The 25,719-nt window shown below is 45.9% G+C and overlaps 1 protein-coding gene across 1 annotated transcript in view; it reads left to right on the forward strand.

The window, feature by feature from the left end:
• PGM5 (phosphoglucomutase 5) overlaps positions 1–25,719 on the forward strand; it is a 1,026,992-nt gene that overhangs the window by 871,743 nt on the left and 129,530 nt on the right. Inside the window, exon 10 of the mRNA XM_069625764.1 lies at positions 17,767–17,901. Coding sequence (XP_069481865.1) covers positions 17,767–17,901 — 135 coding nt within the window. The remainder of the gene's footprint in view (positions 1–17,766; positions 17,902–25,719) is intronic.

The raw sequence follows: 25,719 nt of genomic DNA on the forward strand, positions 1-25,719 counted from the left end.
GCACGCCTGACATTAACTTATGCCAGGGGCTGCCAGACACTGGTGCACGGCCACCGAGAAATGCACAGGTAGCCTTTGTGAATATGGTGATAATCGCACACGTGGAAGAGGCACTTACTTAGTCTGTGTTTTTTGTTTACTTGTGTGATTCTTTGTGACTTTGTTAAACTGAAACGAGAGGATGGAACTGAGCGATCGCCAGCCAGAAGGGTTCAAGTGAGGCCTTCGAGAAGCAAATGTCCACGGCCATTAACCTGGCTCTTTATTCCCATTTCTTTGTTTGGTCTTAACTCCATTGCTATCAAACATTCGGAGCTGGAGGTCTTGAAGATAAGGTCTTTGGTGACGTCAATACGGAGTTCATCTTGGAAATTCTGCGTCTGTGATTGGTCACCTCCTCAATCTTCATTTCCCGTCTGCGCATCAGTAATTCCATTCCCTGCCCCGCGCTCGGGTTCCGGGTGCTCCCAGCCTCCCCGAGCGCGCTGTGCTCGTTTGCACATGATTTGTGTGGCATTAGAACAATGCACGCATTAATCACCGGGCCCTTAAGCACCAGTAGATACGAGTGGAGAGGCACAGGGAACACTCTGCTCATTACCAGCCCCGCGAGTGCAGCAAACCCTGCCTTCGCCTGGATGACCTTCAGGGCCTAGCAGCCAAATCTTCCATTTACATTGGCTTAAAACCTCAGCTCCCACGGATGTCTTTTCATCGTCGCTCCGTTTTATCGCAGCCAAATTATCGGTGCCTTGCTTTCCCTGCAAAGAAATACAGCAGGCCGCGTTCTCGGCATCTGCGCTGCGTAAACGGCAGAGCCTCAGTAAGGAATCGCAGGTCTTAGTGCGTATAGTCAACAAAAGGCCTGCGAGATCAGAAAGAAGAGACATGGGGACAGTCCACCATGAGCCATTCAGGGTCTGCCCAAGTGCTGAAGACGTGGTACAATCCAGGGGTCAAGTCCTAAAAACATAATAATAATGGGGGGGCCATTAGCATGCCAAATGAATGTCGTGTCGCTAGAAATGAGCATATCAAGCTGTAGTCTGAAAAAAGTGAGGGGACTCCGTCCACCTGCGTGTACCCTCAACTTCAGCCCTGGTACAATCCTGCATCACGTTTGACTAGACTTGGCACTATGCCGGCCCAAGGGTAGACCAGCGTGTTCCTACTTGCCCTCTCAGTGGTTGGTTGGGAGCGCCAGAACCTACCCAATCTGATGGCAAAGCCCCGTGCCACACAGAGCAAATGTGCTTGCTCAACTTGGATGCGACATTGCATAGGGAGTCAGTGTGGGATGCACAGAGCATTGTAGTATGCAACACAAAGCTATATTAAGTACTTACATGCAGCGCTGGCCAATGGGCCTGCTCTTGCCGGATCCGAGGTCCGGCATCAGATGTGTAGCCAGATCTCCGAGATCCGACATCAGATGTGTAGCCACATCTTCGAGATCCGGCATCAGATGTGTAGTCAGATCTCGGGATCCGGCATCAGATGTGTAGCCACATCTCCGAGATCCGGCATCAGATGTGTAGCCACATCCCTGAGATCCGGCATCAGATGTGTAGCCAGATCTCGGGATCTGGCATCAGATGTGTAGTCAGATCTCGGGATCCGGCATCATATGTGTAGCCACATCTCCGAGATCCGGTATCAGATGTGTAGCCAGATCTCGGGATCTGGCATCAGATGTGTAGTCAGATCTCGGGATCCGGCATCAGATGTGTAGCCACATCTCCGACATCTGGCATCAGATGTGTAGCCACATCCCCGAGATCCGGCATCAGATGTGTAGCCAGATCTCGGGATCCGGCATCAGATGTGTAGCCAGATCTCGGGATCCGGCCAGCCTCAGGCCCAAATAGACCATCACAAGCGCTCAACTTCTTTTAAAAAAAGAAAAAAAGAAAACCCAAACCAAAGCGCTTGTCGCGCTATGGTAAGGAGTGGGGGCGGAGCTGCACATAGCACATTGGCACCATGAGCCCTCTACTGGCTCCACCCCCTGCCTATGTCACAGCATGAGCCAATACAGACCCTCTGCGAACCTGGGGGCTCGCCTCGGTGACCTAATATGCTCTGTGCGAGCGCACTGTGCACAGAGCCTGTGTACACAGTGTGATTGCACAGAGCCGATTAGATCACTGAGGCGACCCCCCAGGTTCCTCCAGAGTCAAAGACCCTGTGACTGAGCAGAAAGCGCACTGTGCGAACAAAGCAGAATCCATTTGAAAACGCAATGAGCATTGAGACCCCAGCTTCGTGGACTCGGTGATCGTTGCCTTTCCCAAATGAATTCTGGTATTTGTAGTTTGGGATGTCAAAATACATTCTGACACGGCCGGTGCATGCTGTGATGACTTGGAAAGTACACAAACCATAGTAAGATGTAAATACTTTGGTTTGTGTACTTTTCAAGCAGTGAAAGAAATGTTGCAATTTTTAAACTATTATGTTGATAATTTCCTTTGATTTGCGTTAAACTGGCAGCTCCACCCCCTCTGAACTACACCCCTCCTCCAAACTGCGCACACAGGCGCTTGTGAGATTCCCCTCCATATCTTTTCCATTTCTACCACTGCTTACATGTGACAAGATTCAAATATTAACATTTTACACATTGTCACCACACCAACTGGAATGTCTGAAAGGAGGTGAGGACTGTTTTGCGATCGAGAGAATTTGACACAAAGCGATATCTGAGGTGAAAAAAGGTAGTCACAGAAAACCACCACGAATCCCAGGTTAAAATAAACACAATTGCTTGGAATGAGTCTTCCATCTGCCTGTATTGGCTGCAGTCAACCAAGTGAGCAAGTCCAGGGGTCTCATATTGTTAACAAAGCAGTGGCAGACGGTTTACCGAGATCATGTTCAGAGAAGGATTTTATTACGAAACATTTATAAGGAAAAATATCGATTTAAAAAAAAAACATCTTTTAAAAATTTGGTGACCCCCAAACCCTCCATTTGCCTATAGTTTTAACCCTACCCATCCCCCACCCCATCAGTCTTAACCCCCCAACCCGTCTATATTTTGGAAAAAATAACGATATTTTTCCGTTAAATTTTTTTCGTTATAAAATAATTCTCTGAAATGTTTATGTTAAAATCACTGGATACTGTGGCAAATTACCGATGGCCACACCTCCAGCTGATGCGGAAACCTTTGTAGTCACCATCTCGGTCTTGTGTTCGTGTTGCTTTGCATCAAAAGAGCTGATTGCTTCCTAATGGAGAAACAGTCATTTGCTGACCGTCTATCCACTGTACTGTTTTGCATGGGACTCTATGATCTCTCATGCTAGCCTTCAGTAAACAATCACAGCAGCAGAGCAACAAGGTACAATGGGGATCTCTTGGTCTGCACCTGTCTCCAGTCCCACAGGCAGGGGCGTTGTTAGGGGGGGGCTAAGGGGGCTATAGCCCCTGATCTTTTGGTTGTAGCCCCGGATAGAATCTCAGGCGCTACAGCCAAAAGACTTGCTAGCCCCCAATCCCAACAGTTCCGACATCAGCTTAGCCCCGGGTCTTTTCCAGACCTAGCAACTCCCCTGCCCACAGGAACACAACTATCTGCCCCAGGGCAGTACCGTCAAACCTTTCTGCCAATGAGGCACTTTATCGAACCCAATAATTAGAAGTCCACAGAAAATGCACTACTTAGCATGAGCCACTCAACACCCTGTTGCTGTCCGGGCCAAAGTCCTCTGTGAGGCCCAGCGGCAAGTTGAGCCTGCGCCCCAGATTAGGCCACGTGAGAGATCCCACTAATCGTAAAATGGGATTTTAAGTTACATGGCGATGACCTTCTTGAAAACGTTACCCAGAGTAGAAGAGTGGATGCGAGTTGGCCAATGAACACATCAATGCATTCTTTAAGACATTGGAGCCGATGGCCGAGGATCCAGGTAGCAGGCAGCTCTGCATGCTCATGGCCACGGAACAGTGCATGCATAACCTCTTCCCGTGCAAGAGTGGCTTGGGATTAAAGGCTGGAAGAGCATGCTTTTTTCCTGGGGATCTGCACTGCAAGACCTTATTGGTGCATGGATCTTCATTCTGCCGACCCATATGTTACATACATAAAGAAAACGGGTAACATGTCTTGCTTTGCTGTGCAATGCATTGATTAATGATGGAATTTCTACGGCGTCTTGTATTCTCCCGTCGCTTTCAACATAATTCTGGCAATCGTGGAAAAGGGGCAGAAGGCAAATATTGCAGTTAGTTTGTGAAATATTTGCACAGCTCAGATTTGAACCACGCATGCATCCACATGTTCATGCACAAAGTTTAGCAACATTTAGTATGCTAAGCAAAAGTAGATTTTTCATATACAAATATAATTTTGGCCAATGCATGTGTTTAGGAATTCTGTGGCATGCCAGGCAAAGGCACCATCTGATGCGAGTTTATACAAGCTGCATGCCCCAATCTGATACGTTATGCTGTTTGTCTTTTACACCATGCACATCACCACAGTAGTCATCTTAAAGCTATGAGCCTTGCCATCTTGATGTGAATTGTGAATTCACCCAGGATGGCATCCAGACCACTGCATGTACGGTGAAAAGGAAACTGGGTTAAGGAGAGCGGGAAAGGGAAAGAGTGGGAACATGTAGGTGATCATTGGGATGAATGGATGTAGTTTTCAGTGTTTTGACCGGAAGAACGTGTAATAAAAAAAGGCGACACAAGCTTCCCTCGTTGGATGGGAGAACTTTCATGGGGGTCATTGCTAGTGTGGTGGTGACATTACGTGGTCATGTGGTGGATGCGTGGTGGCATTGAGACATATTCAAGCGCTCAGAGGAGTTGTGAGGGCTACTAACAAGGCAATCATATGGGAATCCCTACTGCTGATGGCCCTAGGGGATTCTGGGAAAGCCGCGCTTTCTCGCGCAGGCATCGGAGCCAGGACATTTTTTGTGTGCAGTATGAGTGCTAGGGGACACAAAAGAAGACTTTGACTAAAAGGATCCCGGAGCCATACTCCACATAACCGGATAACACAGGATTTCAGAAACTGTGCACTGGTGCAAGCGCAATCAGCACGAGGGCAGCTCTCTCGGTGGCATCTGAGGCCCAGCCGGAAACTGGACACCGCACACACTTCATTTCATGTCTACGGGATTATTGTCTAGGTTTCATGATTGAGAAACCCCCATCGGCAGAGACTGAGGTCAAGAAGACAGTCCATGCCATACCCACAAATAAGAACAATTGGAAATACAAACCCCCCACCCCCATCTTTTTGATCACTAAAGGAACCACAACTGGGGACCCTCTCCTGATGAACCACAGGAAAACCTGTGGAGAAACAAGTGTTGAGAGATTCAAATTGAGAAATGTATGACAAAAAATACAGTGAGAGATGCATATTGAGAACTGTATGGCAAAAAATAGAATACAGACAAAAAACATTGCCAATTGTAGGACGATTTAATACAATATGGACTAAGCAAATAATTGTGAAAAACAGAATAAACCAGAGCTGTATCAAACTCAAGCAAAGCTGTATGGGATTATTATCTAGGTTTCATGATTGGCAAAGCCCCATTGGCAGAGACTGAGGTCAAGACGACAGTCAATGCAAGATCACATCTTTTGAGGCTCTTGTAAATAATGGCCCCATCCTTTGTCTAATAAGTGAGTGTGGTGTTCACCTCAGTATAGTCTCATCTGGACTAGATCAAACACATTACAGGTAAAGCAATTCAAATTGTCCTGCAAGGATTCCTCTGACCCTTCCACTGTACTTTGATGGTGTCACTTATCCTTGCCAAAGAGGTATGAGGGGAAACACAACTAATATATGAATAATGTCACAAAACTGAGTGTTTCCCCAGCACCCCCCAGAATGTGGAAAGGCTTACCTAACAAAAATACATCATGGTCTCTCTTAATGGTTCTCCCATGAAAAAGAAAAATATAAATTGAAAAAATCATTGGTAAACAATTGGAAATCATGGCTTTTTTCAACCCACACAATAGTGAAACAATTGGCAAAGTGCCTGTTTTTAACCCCATAGGAAGTGTACTGTCTCAGGGGTAAGGTTTGTAATTTAGTGTTAACTCCAAATTACTGAAGCAAGCATTACAAATTCTAAGTTGGAAAAATTGGCACAAAGGGCTAATTTGTGGGCTCACAGAGTAGAATTACAGCCTTGGCCTAGTCATCAAAGTTTTGTCTTGCATCCTTACACAGACAGGACAAAGTCTTGTGGGTCAGCAGTTGTCCTCCCGGCTCTTTGTCCCCTCTGGATTCAAAGTTCTGTAGTAGCCTTCAGTGAAAAATAAATTAGAAGACCATCACAGTCTGTTAAACACCTAAACACCTGGTTTATAAAGGCTTAGTCTCTCCCTTGTTTCTCTGTTAGCCAATGCAATCCTAACAGATGGGTACTAAGTGAAAAACTCTTTTCCCACTATACCGAAATACAAAATGATCAAATTAGAAAAGCTGCTCAGAGACGGCTCCAAACTGCCTTTCTAAACTGAACTGTCAGAACCCTGGATGCACACGAGTTTGTGCAGGGACTGACAAATGCGGCAGCGCCAACAGAGGGAAGATGCAGGCGTCTCAGGGAAGTTGTGTGTGTGTGAGTTTCTGTCCGTTTGGGACTGAGGCGGGAGAAGGGGGAATGTTTGTGGCTTGGAAAGAAGGGGGCAGGGGAGCGGGTAAACATGACTCTGTGGTTGTGTGTCGTCTGTTTCATGTGTCTGGTGGGGGTTAAGGAGAAATGCTTTGGGTGGGGAAGGGAGGTGGTGGGGGAGGAAAGAAGGAGGTTTTGGGGGTGAAGCCCCCAATTTCTAAGAAAACTCACCAGCATAGAAGAGGGTGGAGGTGGGAGTGGTGTTATCCGCCACTTACACATAAACTGCCATTTTTTATGTTTTGAAAAGCGTGTTTCTTTACCAAATGATACAAAATGCCAACACTTATACACAACATGTTGAGCTATTAGTTTGTCCCAATTAAGCATTCACACTTGGTTTGTGTTTTATTCATGTTAGTTTGCATGTCTGTCTTTTTTGTTTACAGAAGTAGCTAGAGATACGATATGTATAATAAATACTGTCATGATGTGCTGTCAAATTGCTGTGCATGCTTTGCAGTGTTCAATTAAACCCTTTCAAAATACTTGCCCGTTTTAACAATTAGCAATGATTTTGTTTTGAATTGCTGTGCCCTTGATTACTTTGTTTAAATACCAATGCTGACAATATGGCTACGCACTCATTAGGGTGACGCAAGCAGGACGATCCTTTTCTTTGCAAAGCAATTTGTAAATGGGACAAGTTATAAGTGAGGCAAATTGTTCAGGCCAAATCTATCTTGTGCTTTTCGCAAAGATAAATGCACTTTTTAAACCCAATAAGCTTTTGTGGCTTGCAGTCAACAGGTTAACCCTATCATACATTCTGAACGTTTCAATGATGCTCTCTACATTTTCAATTGTGCTTGAAAAGAGAATGTGTCAAAGACAATAATTTTGAATGGACATTTGTGAAATGCATCTTTTGTCACAGTCAATATGAATGTTCCATTTGTGAAACACATTCTTGTCAAAATCAAGGGAAATGCTCCATTTGTGGCTTCAATACTTTGTGGCCTGGCTTGGAGTGAGAGCTGTTCAAATGATAGGTATAAAATGCAATTTATGGCAGCTCTTGATGGGTGTATGATGTGGCAGGTACAGCTAGTTTTTAAATTAATCACACGAGATGCTTGCGCTTATGTGAATCAATGAGGTCTAGTGAGGTGTCAAAAAGTGCAGTCTTCCACCAGCTGCCCAATCCATTGGCGTGCGGTCATCATAACACTATCACAAGGGATGAGGTGCAGTGTAGAGTCTATGTTCTCATTCAATACAAAATGGAAATACAGTCAAATTATTTGCTTGGAAAAGAATGACATTACAAAACTGCAGAAATTCACGTGAAAGCATGTTAAGGTTCCCTTTTAGGATATTGGTTTCAGCAATTCCAGTTATAAAGTTTCAGTAGACGGGACATTAAGGTTATGAATTAATGTGAAAAAGAAATCAAGACGTTTGCTTTAACCGGAGGACACTGTTTTTGCACTCATGACAACATTGCTATGTCCCACATAAGATCTTGCATTACATCATTGTTTGACATCACTAATGACATTAAACATAGCCTCATCAACAGCTTCACTAACTACATCACACAATGATCTCATCACAGAATAATCTGAACTAAAGGACTGTACCATATAATGTAGGAGAGTGCACCTGCAGCCAGGCTGTCTCAAATGCCTCTCACGCTCTTTGGAGGAATTGTGTAATGCACCTCACCCCTTTAGGCGCCATCTGGCCTGCAGGTGAAGGCTTTACTATGACCTGTCTTGCTTTGGACAGCATCCAGTGAGCATCTTGACCCTTTCCAAACCCCCTCACTCATTTGGAGATACTCTTCAAAAGGATGGGTTGCATTGACCAGTGCTGCCCGGTGCTCTTTAATGCACCTCACCCTTTTGGGCAGCCCGATCCGGCTTGTGGATGGGCACTTTTCAATGCACCTCATCCCTTTGGAGAGCATTTAAGGGTCACCGAAGAGGCGAAGTGCATTGGATGGCACCCCTGCACAGCCAGATGCTCTCCAATGGCTTTATCCCTTTTGGAGAGTACCTGGCTTGTTGACTAGCACTCTCTAATCCACTTCACCTATATGGAGGTACTGGGCCGCTCACCCTTTTGTAGTGCTTCTAGAAATACTTTGGGCATCATCCGTCCTATGGCCCGGTGCTCTTCATGTTTACGCTTGTTTCATTTGTGCCCTGCAGTCTGCAAAACTCAGTTGCTTCTAGAAGCTTCAGCAGTGTTTAGGTCCCGTCTTCCATAAATCCAGACTATGCCAGAACAAAGAAGGCTTTGATCCCGGCCCTGAATGGCAAGATGCTGTTACTGTGTTTCTGGTTACCTGTGAGGCAGTTTCACAGGTGGGGAGTGGGACGAATCAACTTCCTGGGCACCAATGATCCAGGGATGAATATCAGTTTCTAACCCATCAATCTGCCCCACACCTCTAGTATACCGGAAGCGATCCGAACAGATTGGAAACACAAATACATTATAAACCCCCTTGTCCAATTTTGGTAACGTGGACGGAACGGCAGGCTTATCTCGTCAAGGTCGTGGATCGTTTATAGAACCTGACCAGTCATGGTTCTATAAAAAGATCTACTTTATTATTATTGCAGCAGACAGTTCTAGCACACCACAAAATACAACCCACCCTGTAAAGGAACACAGAGGACAGACAGTTTCATGAAGGAAAGGGGTGCACTCTGGGTACTCGGTAAAGCAATCAGTCTTAACTGTTCAAGGTAATTTGGTTTCAGCTCAAAGGGAGCAAAGGGTCGTAAATGCCACTAGGGGCCTTCGGAGAAGGACCAGGGGGACAGAACTACAATGTACCTGGTTCTTGAGATGATCCTGATGCTCGACAGTGTTGAGTCAGTTCCAACACACTTTGCAGCTCCTGCGACAGAATTCAAGACAGGAAACAGCTGTGGGTATCAGGCGGCAGGCAGTTCAGCAAGCGAGGCTGGATGGACGCTGCAGGCTGTCCTACACGGTGGCTCAGGGTCAAGAATCATTCTCTTTGAGCTGGTCGGCAGATCTTGAATACTGGTCAAGGCATCTCAGGTGGCTTTGGTGACTGCAGCGTGACAACAGTCAGTGGTTCAGCTGGTCGTGGTTTGAGGGCTCGACTGTCTCGAAAATTACCTTAAAAGTTAGACGCTGGTTGATGGTTGTTGTGGCACTCCTCCTAGCTGCTTTGCAGGGCTTGTGTCGTCCTTTAAGGCAGACGGCCCAAAGCTGAGGAGAGTGTTTGCAGGCAAAGGCCTTGTCCTTTGTTCAGAGACTCTCTGGCACTTCCCACCTAGGAAGCTTGCTGGGAGAACCTAGCAGGGCACACTGTGTGCTGCCTGGGTACCAGTTCTGGAGCTGCTGGATGGGTCCTTTGAGTCTGGTATCTCCCTCTGTTCCCTGGAAGATGTTTAGGGGAGGGCTCTTGCTTTCCTCATGTAAATCCTGGCCTTCCTTCACTGGTGGAAGCTATAAGGCAGACTGCACCTTCAGCCAGGGTCCAAATGTGTCCTTCTTCTTACTCCTTTCGAAGTTGTCAGATGATCTGCCAAAAGAGGGGCTCAGCCCTCTTTTAAAGCCAATTGGGCCCCAGTGATTGGTGCAGGCTATGCCTACATTAATGGACCAGTACTGGGTCCCATCCAACAATCTTTTTTTTGTGTGAGGTCATAACCAGAGTGCTTTGCAACAGGAAAAGTAAGGGGTGACAACATGTACTACTAAGCCCACCCATCTTCCTGTCTGTTGTGGATCAAAGTGTCTCTCTGGGTAATTGAGCTCTCTGTGACTCCTGATCAAAGTATAGGTCTCCTTTGAAGTTTGTGGTGAGAACAGACTTTCTCTCTCCATCAAATCACATCGTACTTCCCTCTGAAAGGGGGTTCCCTGCAGGGGTTGCCTACTGTAAACAGTTGTCCCAGACATGACATTCACTACCCTTCATACAGAGAGGTGGGAGCTAGCTTCAGGCTGACACATTGGACATCAAAAAGGTGTCGGGGTTTCCTGCCCTTTGTCAGTTCTGTGAACAGGCCTCTTTGCAGGCCTGCTTCAATTAACTCTCATCAATATGCGCTGCCACCACACATAACTTAATAAGCAGGGCGGATCCATGGCGCCTTTGATATTTTAATTAGGCTGGCCATGGCCGGAGGAAGGTGTTGCCCATTCCAACTGAACATGACAGGAGGACTGCACCAGTAGGCTGTGTCATCAGAGTACACTTGACTATGTGTTTGTTGTGTGGTGAGCATTGGGAAAGGTGCACGGATTAGCCCCACACATTTCCCAGATGTTTATCTACCAACATTCCCTTTTGTTCAAAAAAATATAAAAACATCCCCGGCGAGTGCACACTTCCCGTGCGGATGGTTGAATTCCTCACAGGGAGCCATGTCCATGAAACTGCGCTCTCCCCGGATCTGGATTTTGAATACATTTTTGGGGGACTGTCAGTTTGGTGGTCTCTGACTGTAGGGTACCTTTTGGGTAGTGGAACTGCAGCCCGGATTGGCAGTTAGGCTGCGTATTTTGTCCAGGCATTTGCACGAGAGTCACAGACTATTGAAGAAGACTCTGGCCTGCACTGGAGAACCAGTGGATGTTTCTGAGGTGATGGGTGCCTGATTCACATTGCCCCAGCCTGAAGAGGAGTCTACCTGCCTTGGTTTGGAGGCTCCCACATCAGACTTTACATAGGTGTACGTTTAGGGAGGAACAAGGGTGTTTGCCCCCACGCCCCCCAACTTTTGTGGCACACCATTTTGTATACCTCATTTGGCAGGGGCCCCTTTCCTTTAGCTGTCATGTACCCTGCCTCCAACATTTTCAGCAAAGTTACTCCACTGGACTTTACAGTAGCCCAGCCTCCTACACTGACCCCTTTACCTTCTCGGGAGATCTTCGGGAGGAACGTGTTTTCCTCGGGCCGCTGAGGATCTGGTCTCGACCTGCTGGATTCTTGCACTGTACTTGCCTGCGGTGGGAAAAGGTGGGGATCTAGGTGATCCCCCACTTTCTGCCTCCGAGGGTCGCTTCCCTAAGCGAGTGCCTGCCCCGGTAGCCCCCCACACCCGCCTCGGCCACCCGGCTTCCCCTCACCAGTCCTGCACGCGCAGACCCAGAGTCTCTTAGTCACATACCTCCTTCCTTTTTGTCGGTCACCTCCCGCCTTGTATTTTCTGGTCTTTGTTCGGGGTGTCCATTCAAGTAATACACTTTTGTCTGGAGTTTGCGTTCAATGTGTTCTATGGAAAATATAGTGCTGTGTGATGAGGTGCAGTGTCGTTGGGGTGGGAGATTCGAGGATGCCATCTTCCAACTCAAAGTTTAAAGTGGCAATTTACAGACTATAAATTCCCTGCCAATTGCTCAATAGTTACCTCTTTCATGTACAACTGCAAGGAAAATCATCTGTCTAAATCATCTGACAAGAGGGGGTTCAACGCATTCTAGAGTTGAAGGACTATAATGCTTTACTAATAAGTGATCACTTCATTCGGTCCATACGACTAAGTTAGTTGTACAAAGCAAAACTGCCATCTAGCGGGCATTTATGTGAATCACAGCCCTTTGAATGATGCAGAGAACAGGTTCATACTAAATCGGCCCTACTTCCTTTAAAAGTCTTCATGCAGTTTCATTGATTGTGCACATTTGTTCTAATTCTTATCTTCTTAATTATGCATATGTCACTGCAAAAGCGTCGACGTATCTGTTGGTTTCTTATTTTTTAGTAATTTTTCAAGTCATCCCTACAAAACAGAGGGGCTGATTCATGGAATTATTTGTGCCGAAAACCGGGGATTTGTGCGCCATTCTGCCCGCATATCCGTTTTTCGGCGCAAATAATTCCATGAATTAGCCCCAGAGTACTCTTGAAAACCAAACAACATCTATTTCTATCAACTAGAGCTGGGACTATATGTGGTTAAGTACATAGATTGCACATTGATCCCCAATCCTGGCTTCTCAAATGAGCTAAAGTGTGTGATTCTGGGCAAATTATTTTATTTAACTCTGTGTTACCTGCCAATCTTAGAAATCCCTACAAGCCATTCAGTTGCCATTTGTACGCTATACATAAAAGTCTCATTCACGGTGCTGTTTCATGTAACGTGATAATGATAGTGACATCTGATATATTGCAAATCGGAGTTATTTGTCTCTTGGCTTAATTATAGAAACTTCTTCTAATGTAACTTTCCATGAACCCCCTTAAGTAACAAATACTACCTGTAATGCCATTGTCTTCCAGTGATGTCGATACCTATGAAACGTAGGGGAGCATCCATGTCTTTTGCCGCACAGAGCCACGCAATCATAAACTTGGCCCTACTTTCAAGCGAAAGCAAAGATAACATTTTGGTCGAAGGTGGGAAGTCAGCAAGCAGAGTGTCTATTGTAGTAGTAGTAGAACGTTTATTTCGGGAATATAAAACGTTCCCATAAAACAGCAATTGACATCAGAATTATACATCACACATTAAAAAACAACATTCCCATCATCATTAAAACCTTCCAACCTTTTTAAAATACAAAGAATAAGAAAAAAATAATTCAATTCAAACACTTTTCATTACACACACACAACACACACACACGCACACACACACAACACACTAACACACACACACACACAACACACGCACACACACACACACTAACACACACACACACACAACACACGCACACACACACAACACACGCACACACACACACACACTAACACACACACACACACAACACACAACACATGCACACACACACTAACACACACACACACACAACACACACAACACACGCACACACACACGCACAACACACACACACACACAACACACGCACACACACACTAACACACACACACGCACACAACACACACACACACACACAACACACGCACACACACACACAACACACACACACACGCACACACACACACACACACGCACACAACACACGCACACACACACAACACACTAACACACACACACACAACACATGCACACACACACTAACACACACACACACACGCACACACACACACACAACACACACACACACACTAACACACACACACACACACACAACACACGCACACACACACAACACACGCACACACACACACAACACACACACACACACAACACACTCACACACACACACACACTAACACACACACACGCACACAACACACACACACACACAACACACGCACACACACACACACTAACACACACACACAACACACGCACACACACACACTAACACACACACAACACACGTACACACACAACACACACACACATGCACACAACACACACACACACACAACACACGCACACACACACTAACACACACACACACAACACACACACAACACACACACACAACACACGCACACACACACTCACACACTAACACACACACACACACACACAACACACGCGCACACACACACAACACACACACACACACGCACACAACACACACACACACACAACACACGCACACACACACACTAACACAAACACACACACACAACACACGCACACACACACACAACACACGCACACACACACACTAACACACACACACACTCAACACACACACACACACACTAACACACACACACACACACACGCACACAACACACGCACACACACACTCACAACACACGCACACACACACACACGCAACACACACACACACAACACACGCACACACACACACACAACACACACACAACACACACACACACACACACAACACACGCACACACACAACACACGCACACACAACACACACACAACACACGCACACACACACACACACACGCACACAATCACACACACAACACACGCACAACACACGCACACACACACACACTAACACACACACACACACACAACACACACACGCACACCTTTCACGTGCACTGGCAAAGACAATAGCCTTTCACGTGCATGCAGACCACTGCTTATCACATGTGTACACAACACGACAGCCTTGTACATGCACACATTACATCCTATGACCTCCAAGGACACTGCTAGTCTGAGTGACATGCACAGCTCAGAGCAAAGGCGGGCAGAGAGGAGAGGAAGAGAGATGACATAGAAGACGACGGATTTATGAAACATCGAAGTGGTGTGAGAGAGGAGCATGAAAGAAGGGAGATGAGCAAGAGAGGAAGACGGAAGGTGCAACAGTCAGAGAGACGGATAAAAGAGAGAGAAAAGCAAACACAGTGGATGTAGAAATAAAGGGTGACACAGTTGAGCAAAGAAGCAATGCAAGATAAACACGCAGGAGAACAGAGCAGGGAGGGAAGGCAGTGAAGAGGGGGGCCAACTCATTTAGTAGCATCGTGCTTGCACCCCGCTTGCAATATTTACGTAAGTGTGGCTAACTTGAAAGGAAGGAGCAGATGACAGTCAGGCCACCACACTCCTACCTTCCATTTCCATCAGCCAGCGTTTGGGGCCTGCCTGCAGTGTTAGTGCTTAACTCGCAGAGCGTTTGCCCATGGGGGTATGCCATTATAAAACGCTTCTGCGAGTTAGGCCCTTAGGGCCTCATTATAAGTTTTGCGGTGCGATTAAAAGTGGGGATAATTCGACCAACGCCACTTTTCCTGCACCGCAGAACTACAACTCTGTCAGTGGGGATCACTGATTTACCTCCAGCCAGTTGCTGGAGGTAAATCACCCATCCACCGGCAAAAAAACTGCTGGTATGTCCAGCACCGGCATTACCCGTGCCGGAAATACCAACAATCCCCTCCATGGAGTCCTGTGGAACTCCATGGAATGGGGATTTACTGCCCTTGTAATATTCCAGGCTATCAGGCGCGGTATGGTAGATTAGTTTGCCGGGGATACCAGCAAACCTATAATGAGGGCCTTAAGACTCCTCTTTTCTCTTTGTGTAGGCACGTGTGCTGTCCTGGAGTTTGGTGACCAGAATAACAAATGCTCATCTTCTCTGAAATCATGGAGCATTTATTTACAAAAATGAAAAGCATTGTGAATTGTGATGCGACATTGCTTATTTTATGTCTTGTCGAGGCAAGATTTCTTGAGTGGGTCTGTGTCTTTTTTTGTCTTTTAAGTGTTTCCCATGAGGAGGCTAAGTGACCGTGCCCCCATGAATCTCCTTCGAGCTCATCGTCCTCAAGCGTGGGGGTTGGGGGGGCACCGGGCCGCATTGGTCACCCCAGTTCCCTAGAAACAGGCGGTGATCTTCGTCACAAAATGTATTCGTTTACACCATTGCTTGTCGGCTGATAGACATAGCACTATTTTCTTGTTCCAAGAGCAGTTGTTGATAAATGAGCCCGGCTCGATAGGTATCTCACTGTGTGGCGTCCATCACATGTAATAACTTGAGAAAAAGCTCCAATGAGCCACTCTTCTGCTCATATTATCTCTGAGCCACAGGGTACAATATGTGATAGATGAGGAGGCGTATACGATCATTTACACTTTTGTAAAGGCTGTAGGGGCCATTGCTCCCAGCAGGTCTGACCTGCCCGGGGCACCGGCCCCAGCAGGCATGTTCTTCACACAAACACTGGCACCACTTGGAACGGTGCTGGTGCTTCCATGTCCCCATTCCCATGCAGTCCCACGGGACTCCACAGGAATAGGGACTTACACTTTCTGCCTCCTGACATCCCGGGCTGCCGGGAATTGGAATGTCCCAGTGGCACTGGGAAATCAGGCGGCGGAACGGTGTTACGAGTTCGGCAGCACCGGCGGGTTACCGCCAAACTCGTAATGAGGCCCAATGTCTATGGGAAATCATTTTCCAGACAATAAAATGAGCCATTGATGAAAATAATCTCATCACCTTCAAGATTATGATATCTCCCATGAATGAGACAGGCAGACCATGTTTTTGCTGCTGGGTTGTTTTTGACCGTTTTATGTCGTCTAAAAATGTTACATTACTAATTAATCCTCATAGACTACAGCAGGGTTATTTATTGCGGGATAATTGCCCATTCCCATGTTAGGCCTGAGAAGAAATGGAGAGCCATAACTTGGGGATATACATTTATCCCAAACAATAATGACCCTTCTCAAGTTATAAAGTCTGTGAGCCCTTTGTGTTCAAATAAAATAAAATTGTATGCACCATGTCTTTTCAATGACATATTTCCATATTGTTTCCCTTTGTGGAGCCTCAGTGTTCATTTTCCCGGGAAATATGGGTCTAGGTGAAATTCCTAAACACGTTAAAGGAATTCGTTTTCGGGAAAGCCACGTTCCACGGTTGAGAATATACCTTTGTATGTAAGATGTAGGCAGGTGTTGTCTGCTACTCTTCAGAATGTTTAAAATGAGGCCAAGATTGTAGGGTCACTCACTACATGGTGGGTCGGGCTTGGCCGGTAACAGCCCATCAGCCTGAGGCATTGCTACGGCCTGCGCGAGGGCTCAGGGCCATTACTGCCCAAGCTCACCACCACCACGTGGTGTTTATCTTTTTTAGCACCTGATATAGGTCCCAGGTGCTGGTAGAGGTGTTGATGGCAAAAAAAAAGACATTGTTGCCCGCGCCAGGAAAGCAGCGGCACCACATGGAATTTCACTGATGTGTCTGGGCATGATTGGCAAGGACCGGGCATGGCCGGTGTGATAGGAAATAAAGGGGGGAGGGGCGTATGGAGAGCTGAGGCAGGTAAGTGAAGTCTTGCAAGGTTGGGGGCGTAGGTGATGGCCACTTGCAGGCAAGGGCGGCATGAGAATGGGTGACAGATGAGAAAAGGCCCATCAGGAGCAAACATGGGCTCATCCTGGCAAATGAAGTCCATGTTCCATGGCCTCTGATTGGCTGCTGCCATCCTCCATGATGTCAGTGGTAGTTATTGACTTCATTTGAAGAATTGTCGGGGGCTGAGAGACATCCAATAATGGCATCCATGCGATATGGCCTGGGCAACAGGGTTTCGATCGCCAGCTCTCATGTGCTTTGTTGTCTTCTAGCATGGCTAGTGGTATTTACAGCTAATGAAGGCAGACGTGAATGCTTCATGAAGCAGCAATGATGATGGAAATTGATCATGCATGAGGAGCACTGAGCGACAGCCGGGATATGACTCTAATGCCCTCCTCTCTCATTCTTGCAGGGACTTCGTATTTTTTTCTCAGACAGCTCCAGGATTATATTCAGGCTGAGTTCCTCTGGAAGTTTGGGGGCTACTCTCAGGATCTATGCAGAAAGCTATGAAAAGGATCCAAGCAAACATAGCAGGGAACCACAGGTAAGAGCACAGACCCACAATATATCCTTCAAGGAATGCATTGATGGTTTCCTTTAGTTAAACAATTGTTTTGGGGCAGCAATGTATATTTCAATATGTTTTTTGTGAAGATGATTACCTGTTTCAGACAATATTAATATTATTTATGTTATTTTAAAATAATGTATGCACTGGTGAACTTATTTAATATTCATTGTTTTTTTTATAATCGCTTAATACCTGAGTTCGGTTTCTAAGAGCGGATCCGGGATTCAAACCTCTGTTGCTCTGCGGGGTCTTGCTTACAAGATCAGCGCTTTGCTGGTCTTGGACCTAATGTTCCATCAGCCCCATAATTGGCTAGTAATGGTGATCTATGAGAAGACAAAATCTCTTCAAGTTTCATTGCTCTCCCCCATCTTGGTGTAATTTCTCTAGATGTAGCTGGGCACGACGTAGAAAATCCACTATATGCATTTTCCCACACTATGTAGGGAAACCAACAGTGCCTCCAGCCACATCAGAATTTGATGTGGCAGAGAGGCTGGTATCCTATGGATTGTGCCTGCTTTTTTATGCCACAAAAAACAGCATGAACCCGTAAGGATCCCTTGGCATCCGTAAAGGCATCCAAGACACTAAAAGTCTAAAATTTCTCCATAGACCAACCAAAAGTCCAGAAAAATTTGATAGCCTGAAAAGAAGGTCTTGAAATGCATGCTAGGCAAACGAAAATATAGAAAACTTTGGAGGGCCGAAAAACCACTTAAAATGCATCTCAGACCCCTTAAAGACTGGAAAATGTTGATAGCCCAGAAAAGGCCTTAAAACTTGTCAGAGATCACCAAAAGTCTAGAAGAATTTGGAGGCCGGAAAAAAAGGCTTTAGAACGCATCCTAGATGACCAAAAGTCAAGAAATATTTGGAGTAATAAATACCATGTTTGTGGCCATTACTGGCCATTACGGATGACCGCCATGTGGCCATGATTGCATTGGGATGATCTGGAGCATTTTCCCCCCTGAAGCAGTTAATGGCATGGGGACTGGGGATGGCTCTGATTCCCATGTCATGTTCCGCTCCTGGTGGAAAAAGATTGAAACCAAGCAGAGCAGACCCTGGTTGTGGATGGTGGCCAGTTCCATTTCACCAGATTCAATTGCCGCAGCAGAATGAGGGGCTCCGCTATGCCATTTGGAAACCTTGAAAGTGATCACCGAAATATTCCCCTATACCTATGCTTTTTTTGCTCAAGTTCAGTTTGTAGCAGTGGAAAGACGCGCTAGATGTTGGGCCTTCTTTTTCGTGTGTTCATCTAGCTCAGTGCAGACTTTGTTACCCCAGGAGATGACTTCTGAACAGTGGTCTTTCCCCTCTGGCAGTGACTGGTAACCCAGAATGAATAGTACAGTTGTAGGCAATGGTTTGCAGTGCAGTAGTTGTATATTCAAGGACAACTTTGCAACTGCATACTTGGGTAAGGACTTCCCAAGTAACAAACTCTTTTTCTAACGTATTGTCCAAATCTACTCTTTTTTAGCCATTTAATTTTTTTAATCAATTTGATTCATAGACACCACACCAAGCTTCAGGTTGAAAAATTGCATACATTTTTAAACTAGAATCATTCTTTCCTTCTATATTTGATAAAAACATGTTAATCAGATCTGTACATACATTTCTTATCTACACATCATACAATGTAAAGTGCAGAGATGCCACACCATCAGCCGTGTTTGGCTTGTATACATTACATTAACTTTTGGTATCCTTGTATGTTTGGTCATTGGGCCTCATTATGTATGGCAGTAATTCTGTGATTTTTCCGTGGAGTTACTGCCAAACTTGGTTACCGTTACCATCACCCAGCCTGCAAAATGAACACAAGATTTGCAAGTGATGGTAAGGTGCTGTTAGTCCACAGGACTCCAAAGAGATTTGTGGGGATTTGCTGCGTTCTGTAATTCAGCCAAGGTAAGTCTGCCATGTTTTGGTGACAAAATGGAGGATTTACCACCAGCTATTTTCAGGAGGTAAATCCTCCACCACACCTCCAAACTCAGAGTCTGGTTGTGTAGCAAAATCAGCTGTAATTCTGTTACTGACTAAAAAGGTAGTGCTAACTGAATAACTGCTAAGCATTTCCGCCACCACTGAACTCACAATGAAGCCCAATGTCTTTTCTTATCATTACCAATACTCTAAGTGTACCACCGTATTGTTACCATTGCCTCATCAATTGACAATACCGATGCCTGACATGTTTCAGTCCTATAGTGTGATTACTGCACATTCATCAGGAGTTTTACTATTCTTTCAGAGTTTATTTTCAGGTTTTGTGCTTTTATTAAAGAATAACTCGGGTTGCAGACCCCTGGTCCACTTGATGAGTGCTCTCGTAGCCGATGAATTTAATATCTTGACAGGCTATCCTCTCTTAATCAATTTGGAAAATATATGATCAGCTGCCTTCTTACAGGATTCTCTTGTATTGCTGTTGCGTTTCCGTCTCACAAACTGGCCAAATATTAGGTTGTCCTTTGTGTGCTTCAGATGATGGCAATCAACTAGTGCACTCTGGTGTGAGTGCTTGTGGGCCCCTTCCTTCTCATAATACATAGTTACAGCTAGAAAATCCACTGTTTCACTTCTCGTGTTGTGGGTACACTTTAGCAATCTATTTTGTAAATGTAGACTACAAAGAAATGTAAAGATTCTGGATCGAGAGTTTTTATCAAGAAGAGATTCATAGTAAAGCAGAGAACATTGCCATATTGGAAGGTGAGGCTATTTTTCAGCATGAGCCTTACAGTGGAGTCTATGAATCGAAATCATTGCAGTGACATACAACATACCCAGCCGTCAAATGAGCAAAATGTTGGCAACAAGGTGCAACTACTCGGTCGTGCTCATGCTGCTGTGTGTGATTAGTGCTTGGCATGTGTGCTGTACAGCATTGAACAAAACCCTGGAGGCTCTGGCATCCTGCTTAACCTAACAATCTATGGCCAACTTACACACACGCTCGCACCACCCACAACTGTGTCCCTGTTTGGCACATGCATTTTCTATGGCGGGGCTAATGTCGTCACAGACTGTAGGATGCATTTGCTTCTGACGTGTGCTCACATTTCAGGTAATCTTGCTGTTCTGACAACAAAGATTGTCAGCGGTTATTTCCCAAAAAAAAATCGCATATTATCAAAATTGTGCTTTTCCCAGTATAGCATCCCATCTAAAAGAATGGTACTAGCAATGTCTTGTTGGCAAAGATTGTCAAGCTATATTGTGACCTGTACTACACAACCAAGAAACATTAAGTACATATGAAAGGATTATTGGGTGTCCAGTCAAAGTTTCGAAACAATAGTTTTGAATGACAAAAGTTCTGAAACAAAAGTTTAAAAAAAAAAAGTTTGAAATGTATTTTTTTATATTAAAGGTTTTATTTTAAGTTTGTATAGTAAAATAAGTGTTTTTTTTTAAAAAAAAAAAACGGGTTTGGGGGGGCCCTTCATAAAAAAAAATTCAAAAATGGAAACTTTTTTTTTCGACACTTTTGTGTCGGAACTTTTGTCATTCGAAACTGTGACTGTCGAAACAGTCACTATGAACCGATTGTCAGTGTGGGTGAAGAAAAGTTCTTTCAAGTGTTTTCATGAATTAAGCCTTAATAGGTTAGTGCTGCGCATGCGTCTATTGCCTGGACTAACCCTGACTATTGAGAGCAGCTGTTTTTTCTTTTAATGGCTCGTTTGTTGAAAACATTAAATTTGAAAATTGGTCAAGGTATTAATGACGGAGTCTAGTTGCTAAGTGTGAGATTGGGATTCAATCCCATGTTGTTATGCATTGGGCCTTATAAGTTTGCCGGTCCGGGAATCTACAGTACCAGTAAGCTTGCCGGTACTGTTGTTAACGGACCGGCAAACTACGAGTTCTGCTCGTGGGTGTCTTTTCTCCCTCCAGGTTGGACCTGGTGGGCAGACTGGCACCCACGAGCAGAACATGTCGAATGCGCCGGCACCATTGTGAATAGTGCCGGTACATCCAACCTCACCATTCCCATTGAGCCCTATAGGGCTCAAATGGGATTGGGGAGCATTTCATTCTGATGCCCACAAATGGGCCACTACCAGGCCCGTAAGACCTCAATGACCCGGTAATTGCCCATTCGCGAGTATCAGAACTTTTCGCAAGTTTGGCGGCAGCCTGCTGGTTTTACCAGCAAGACTACCACCAAACTTATAATGAGGATCATTTTCTTGCTGCCAAGACAGATGCATTGCACATGAGCTGTCCTCACAGACCACACCAGTAGCCCTCTTGTGTTAGGAATTCGAACATCCGCATGGGGAGAGTGCGCTCGCCTGGGCTTTAATAATAATGAGAATGAATGATAGGAGATCAACATCCAAGGACTGTGTGAGGCCATTTCTCACACAGTCCCTCTGCTTCCCGCACAAAACCATAGTCACATGTACTCCAGGAAGACACAGCCTACAGGCGCCGTCTTCCCCTGTCATATTCAGCTGCAATGTGACAGACCCAGGTACATCAAAGCATCTCCAGAAGGGGGAAGGCATACCTTCCTCCAGCCATGAGCAGCCTAATTTAAATATCAAAGGCTCTATGGTTCTGCATTCATATTCGCTACTCAGGCTGGAGGCAGTGCATACTAAAAAGATAATTGAAGCAAGCCTAGAGGAGAGGCTTGGTTGCCGGAAGAGACAACAGGAAGGCAGGACTAACACCCCTTTGGTATGCAATGTGTCAACTTGAAGCTAGTTCCCACCTCTCTGTATGAAAGGCAGTGAAGGGCCTGTCTGGGTCCAGCAGTTACCGCAGGTGTCCCTGCAGAGCAGACCCCTTTCAGCGAGATGAAGGATCTGATTTGTGAGAGACAGGAAGTCTGCTCCCTGCACATACTTCAAGGGAAGCCTGCACTTTAATCAAGAGTCACAGAGGGCTAAGTTAACCAGGGAGACACTTTGATCTACAACAGACAGAAAGATGGGTGGGATTTAGGTATATGTTGTCAGCCCTTGTCTGTCCTGTTCCCGAGCACCCTGGTCCTGACGTCATGCTTGGATTGGTTCATTACGGTAGACTTAGCCTACACCAGTCGCTGGGACCCGTTTGGTTTTAAAAGAGGCCTGAACCCCTCACTTAGCAGATCATCTGAAGACTTTGAAAGGAGTAAGAAGAATTACTCATTTGGACCCTAGCTGAAGGTACAGTCTACCTTATATCTTGCGCCAGTGAAGGATGGCGAGGTGTTCCAAGAGGGAAGCAATATCCCTCCCCTAAACATCTCCCAGGGAACAGAGGGAGATACAAGACTCAGAGGAACTGTCCAGCAGCTCCAGAACCAATACCCAGCCAGCACAGAGCGTGCCCTGCTAGGTTTTGCCAGTAAGCTTCCTAGTTGGGAAGTGCAGAGAGTCTCTGAACAAAGGACAAGTCCGTTGCCTGCAATCACTCTCCTGAGCTTTGGGCAATCCGCCTTGAAAGGAGCCGAGCCCTGCGAAGAAGCTAGGAAGAGTGCCACATAAGCATTATCCAGCGTCTATCTTTTAAGGACGTTTTCGAGATAGTCGAGTCCTTGAACCTCATCCGGCTTCACTGCTGACTGTTGTCACGCCGCAGTCACAAGAGCCATTTGAGCCGCCTCGATCAGCATTCCAGATCCGCCAACCAGCACAGAGACAACGATTCTTGGCCCCGAGCCACTGTGCCGAACTGCCTGCTACCCGCAGCTGTCTCCTACCATTAACTCTGTCTCAAGGGCTGCAAAGAGCCCTGGAACAGCCTCAACGTTGTCAAGCACAAATACATTTTTCAGCACCAGGTACATTGTGGTTCTGCCCCCTGGTCTTTTTCTGAAGGCCCATAGAGACAGTTACGATACTTTGCCCCTTTGGTGCTGGAACCGAATAACCTTGAACTGTAAAACTGATTACTTTACCAACTACCCTCCTGTCAGTATCCAGAGTGCATCTCTTTCCTTTGTGAAACTGTCTGTCCTCTGTGTTCCTTTACACGGTGGGTTTGGGTTGTATTTTGTAGTGTGCTAGAACTGTCTGTTGTAGTAATAATAAAAAAATAAAAAATAAAGTAGATATTTTTAAACAACCTTGACTGGACAGCCCCTTTTATCATTGGGTAATAATTGCATTTTCACAGTGTTGCAACTGACCAACGATCCACGACCTTACGGAGATAAGCCTGCCGTTCCATCCACGTTACCAACATTGGACAAGGAGGCCTTATAATTCACTTGTATTACAATCTATTTGGATCCCTTCTGGTGTACTAGAGGTGTGGGGTTGATTATTGGTTTACGAACTGATATTCATCTCTGGAACACTGGTGCCCCGGGAAGTTGTTTTGTCACAACTTGGGTCCGTATAAACTCACCTGGCCTTACCAAAAGCTCTCCATGAGTCTTTGCCATTGCCTTGGGCTCCCACGCCCTGATGGTTGAATTGCTTCACACGGCCCACTTGGCTATTAGGGGCAGCATGTGTAGGGAATTCTTAGGCCAATGAAGAAGGAGAGGTCTCCCTGCCCTGTCTGCCTACAGCCAGGGGTAGTCCTACTCCATAGTTGGCGATAGGCTCCCTCTTGCGATTCTGTGCAACTCTTCTCCAAAGGGATCATAGGCATGTCTTCTCCTTCAAGGGAACTGAAATAATGTTTAATAGATAGTGGCCTAAACCTAAATGTGGCCGATGGGAATGTCAATGTTTGGCCGCGGCTGCTCTTTTGATGCCCGAATCTTATCCAAATGGTATTTTGTTTTTGGGTAGCGCAGAAAAATCGAAAAAAATACTATCTTTTTTGACAGTGCTCTGAGCATGACATTAAAAATGGTTCTATGTCATATTCACACATTTTAAAAGCACAAACACAAAAAATAACTGATTTTCTTTTAGCTGTTTTTCTGTTTGCTTTAACAGGTGGGAATATGACATACTGCCCTCTTCCTTCGCCACCCTCACCTTCTCCCGCTCATTCTCTAATTACTCAGGGTGTGGGGGGAGTTTAACCCCCCAACCATCCCTTTAAACAACCCAACACCCCCTTCCCGCATCAACACACGCATTCTCACCACACATACCCACACAGACACATACATGCACACACATACAGTCCTAAACTCACCTCTGACTCCTGTGACGACTCTGCAGGGACTCACAGAGCCTGTCAGCCCCTGCGCGCACTCGTATGTGGCAGTGGTTGACAGTTTGATTTAGAAAGACCGCTCAGTGCGGTCACAGAGCGGTCTTTCTAAATCAATCTTTTTTCAAAAAGATCTTTTCACTTAGTACCTACAAAATGCAGTCAGTGTTTCACTTCCCTGCTTCTTGGCCAACTTGCCTGTGTGTTCTGTCTGACATGTTTCACTGCTCTAGAAAAGACACCTTGTTTTGACTGTTTCTCTGAGGCCTCAATGATGGCAGAATGCTTAGGGAAAGAGCCTAGTGGGCACCAGCAAAGTGATCTGTACAGCACGCGGAATCAGCAGGGCCACGTTCACGCTCAAGCAGCAGCAGCAGCAGCCAATGACGGGCATTCAGCTCAAGCACGTGACCCATCCGGCAGCCGCTGAAAGTGTGATTAGTGAGCCCAGGCTTACACTACACAGGTTCATAAGCTTATGACCCGACCTCTACCTCCCAGTTAAAGACATACTCCGAGCGCCACTCTCAGGCATCTGAAGCAGCCGGCCATTATGGGCAGATGTTTCCCTCGCGTGCTGAGGATTTATGGAGCCCAGATGAGGCAGATGTAGCAAGTGTAAACATACGCCTGTGTCTTTCCCTCACAGCTGCT

This window comes from Ambystoma mexicanum, chromosome 6p (assembly GCF_040938575.1).
Source record: "Ambystoma mexicanum isolate Mex_15411 chromosome 6p, UKY_AmexF1_1, whole genome shotgun sequence".
NCBI lineage: Eukaryota > Metazoa > Chordata > Amphibia > Caudata > Ambystomatidae > Ambystoma > Ambystoma mexicanum.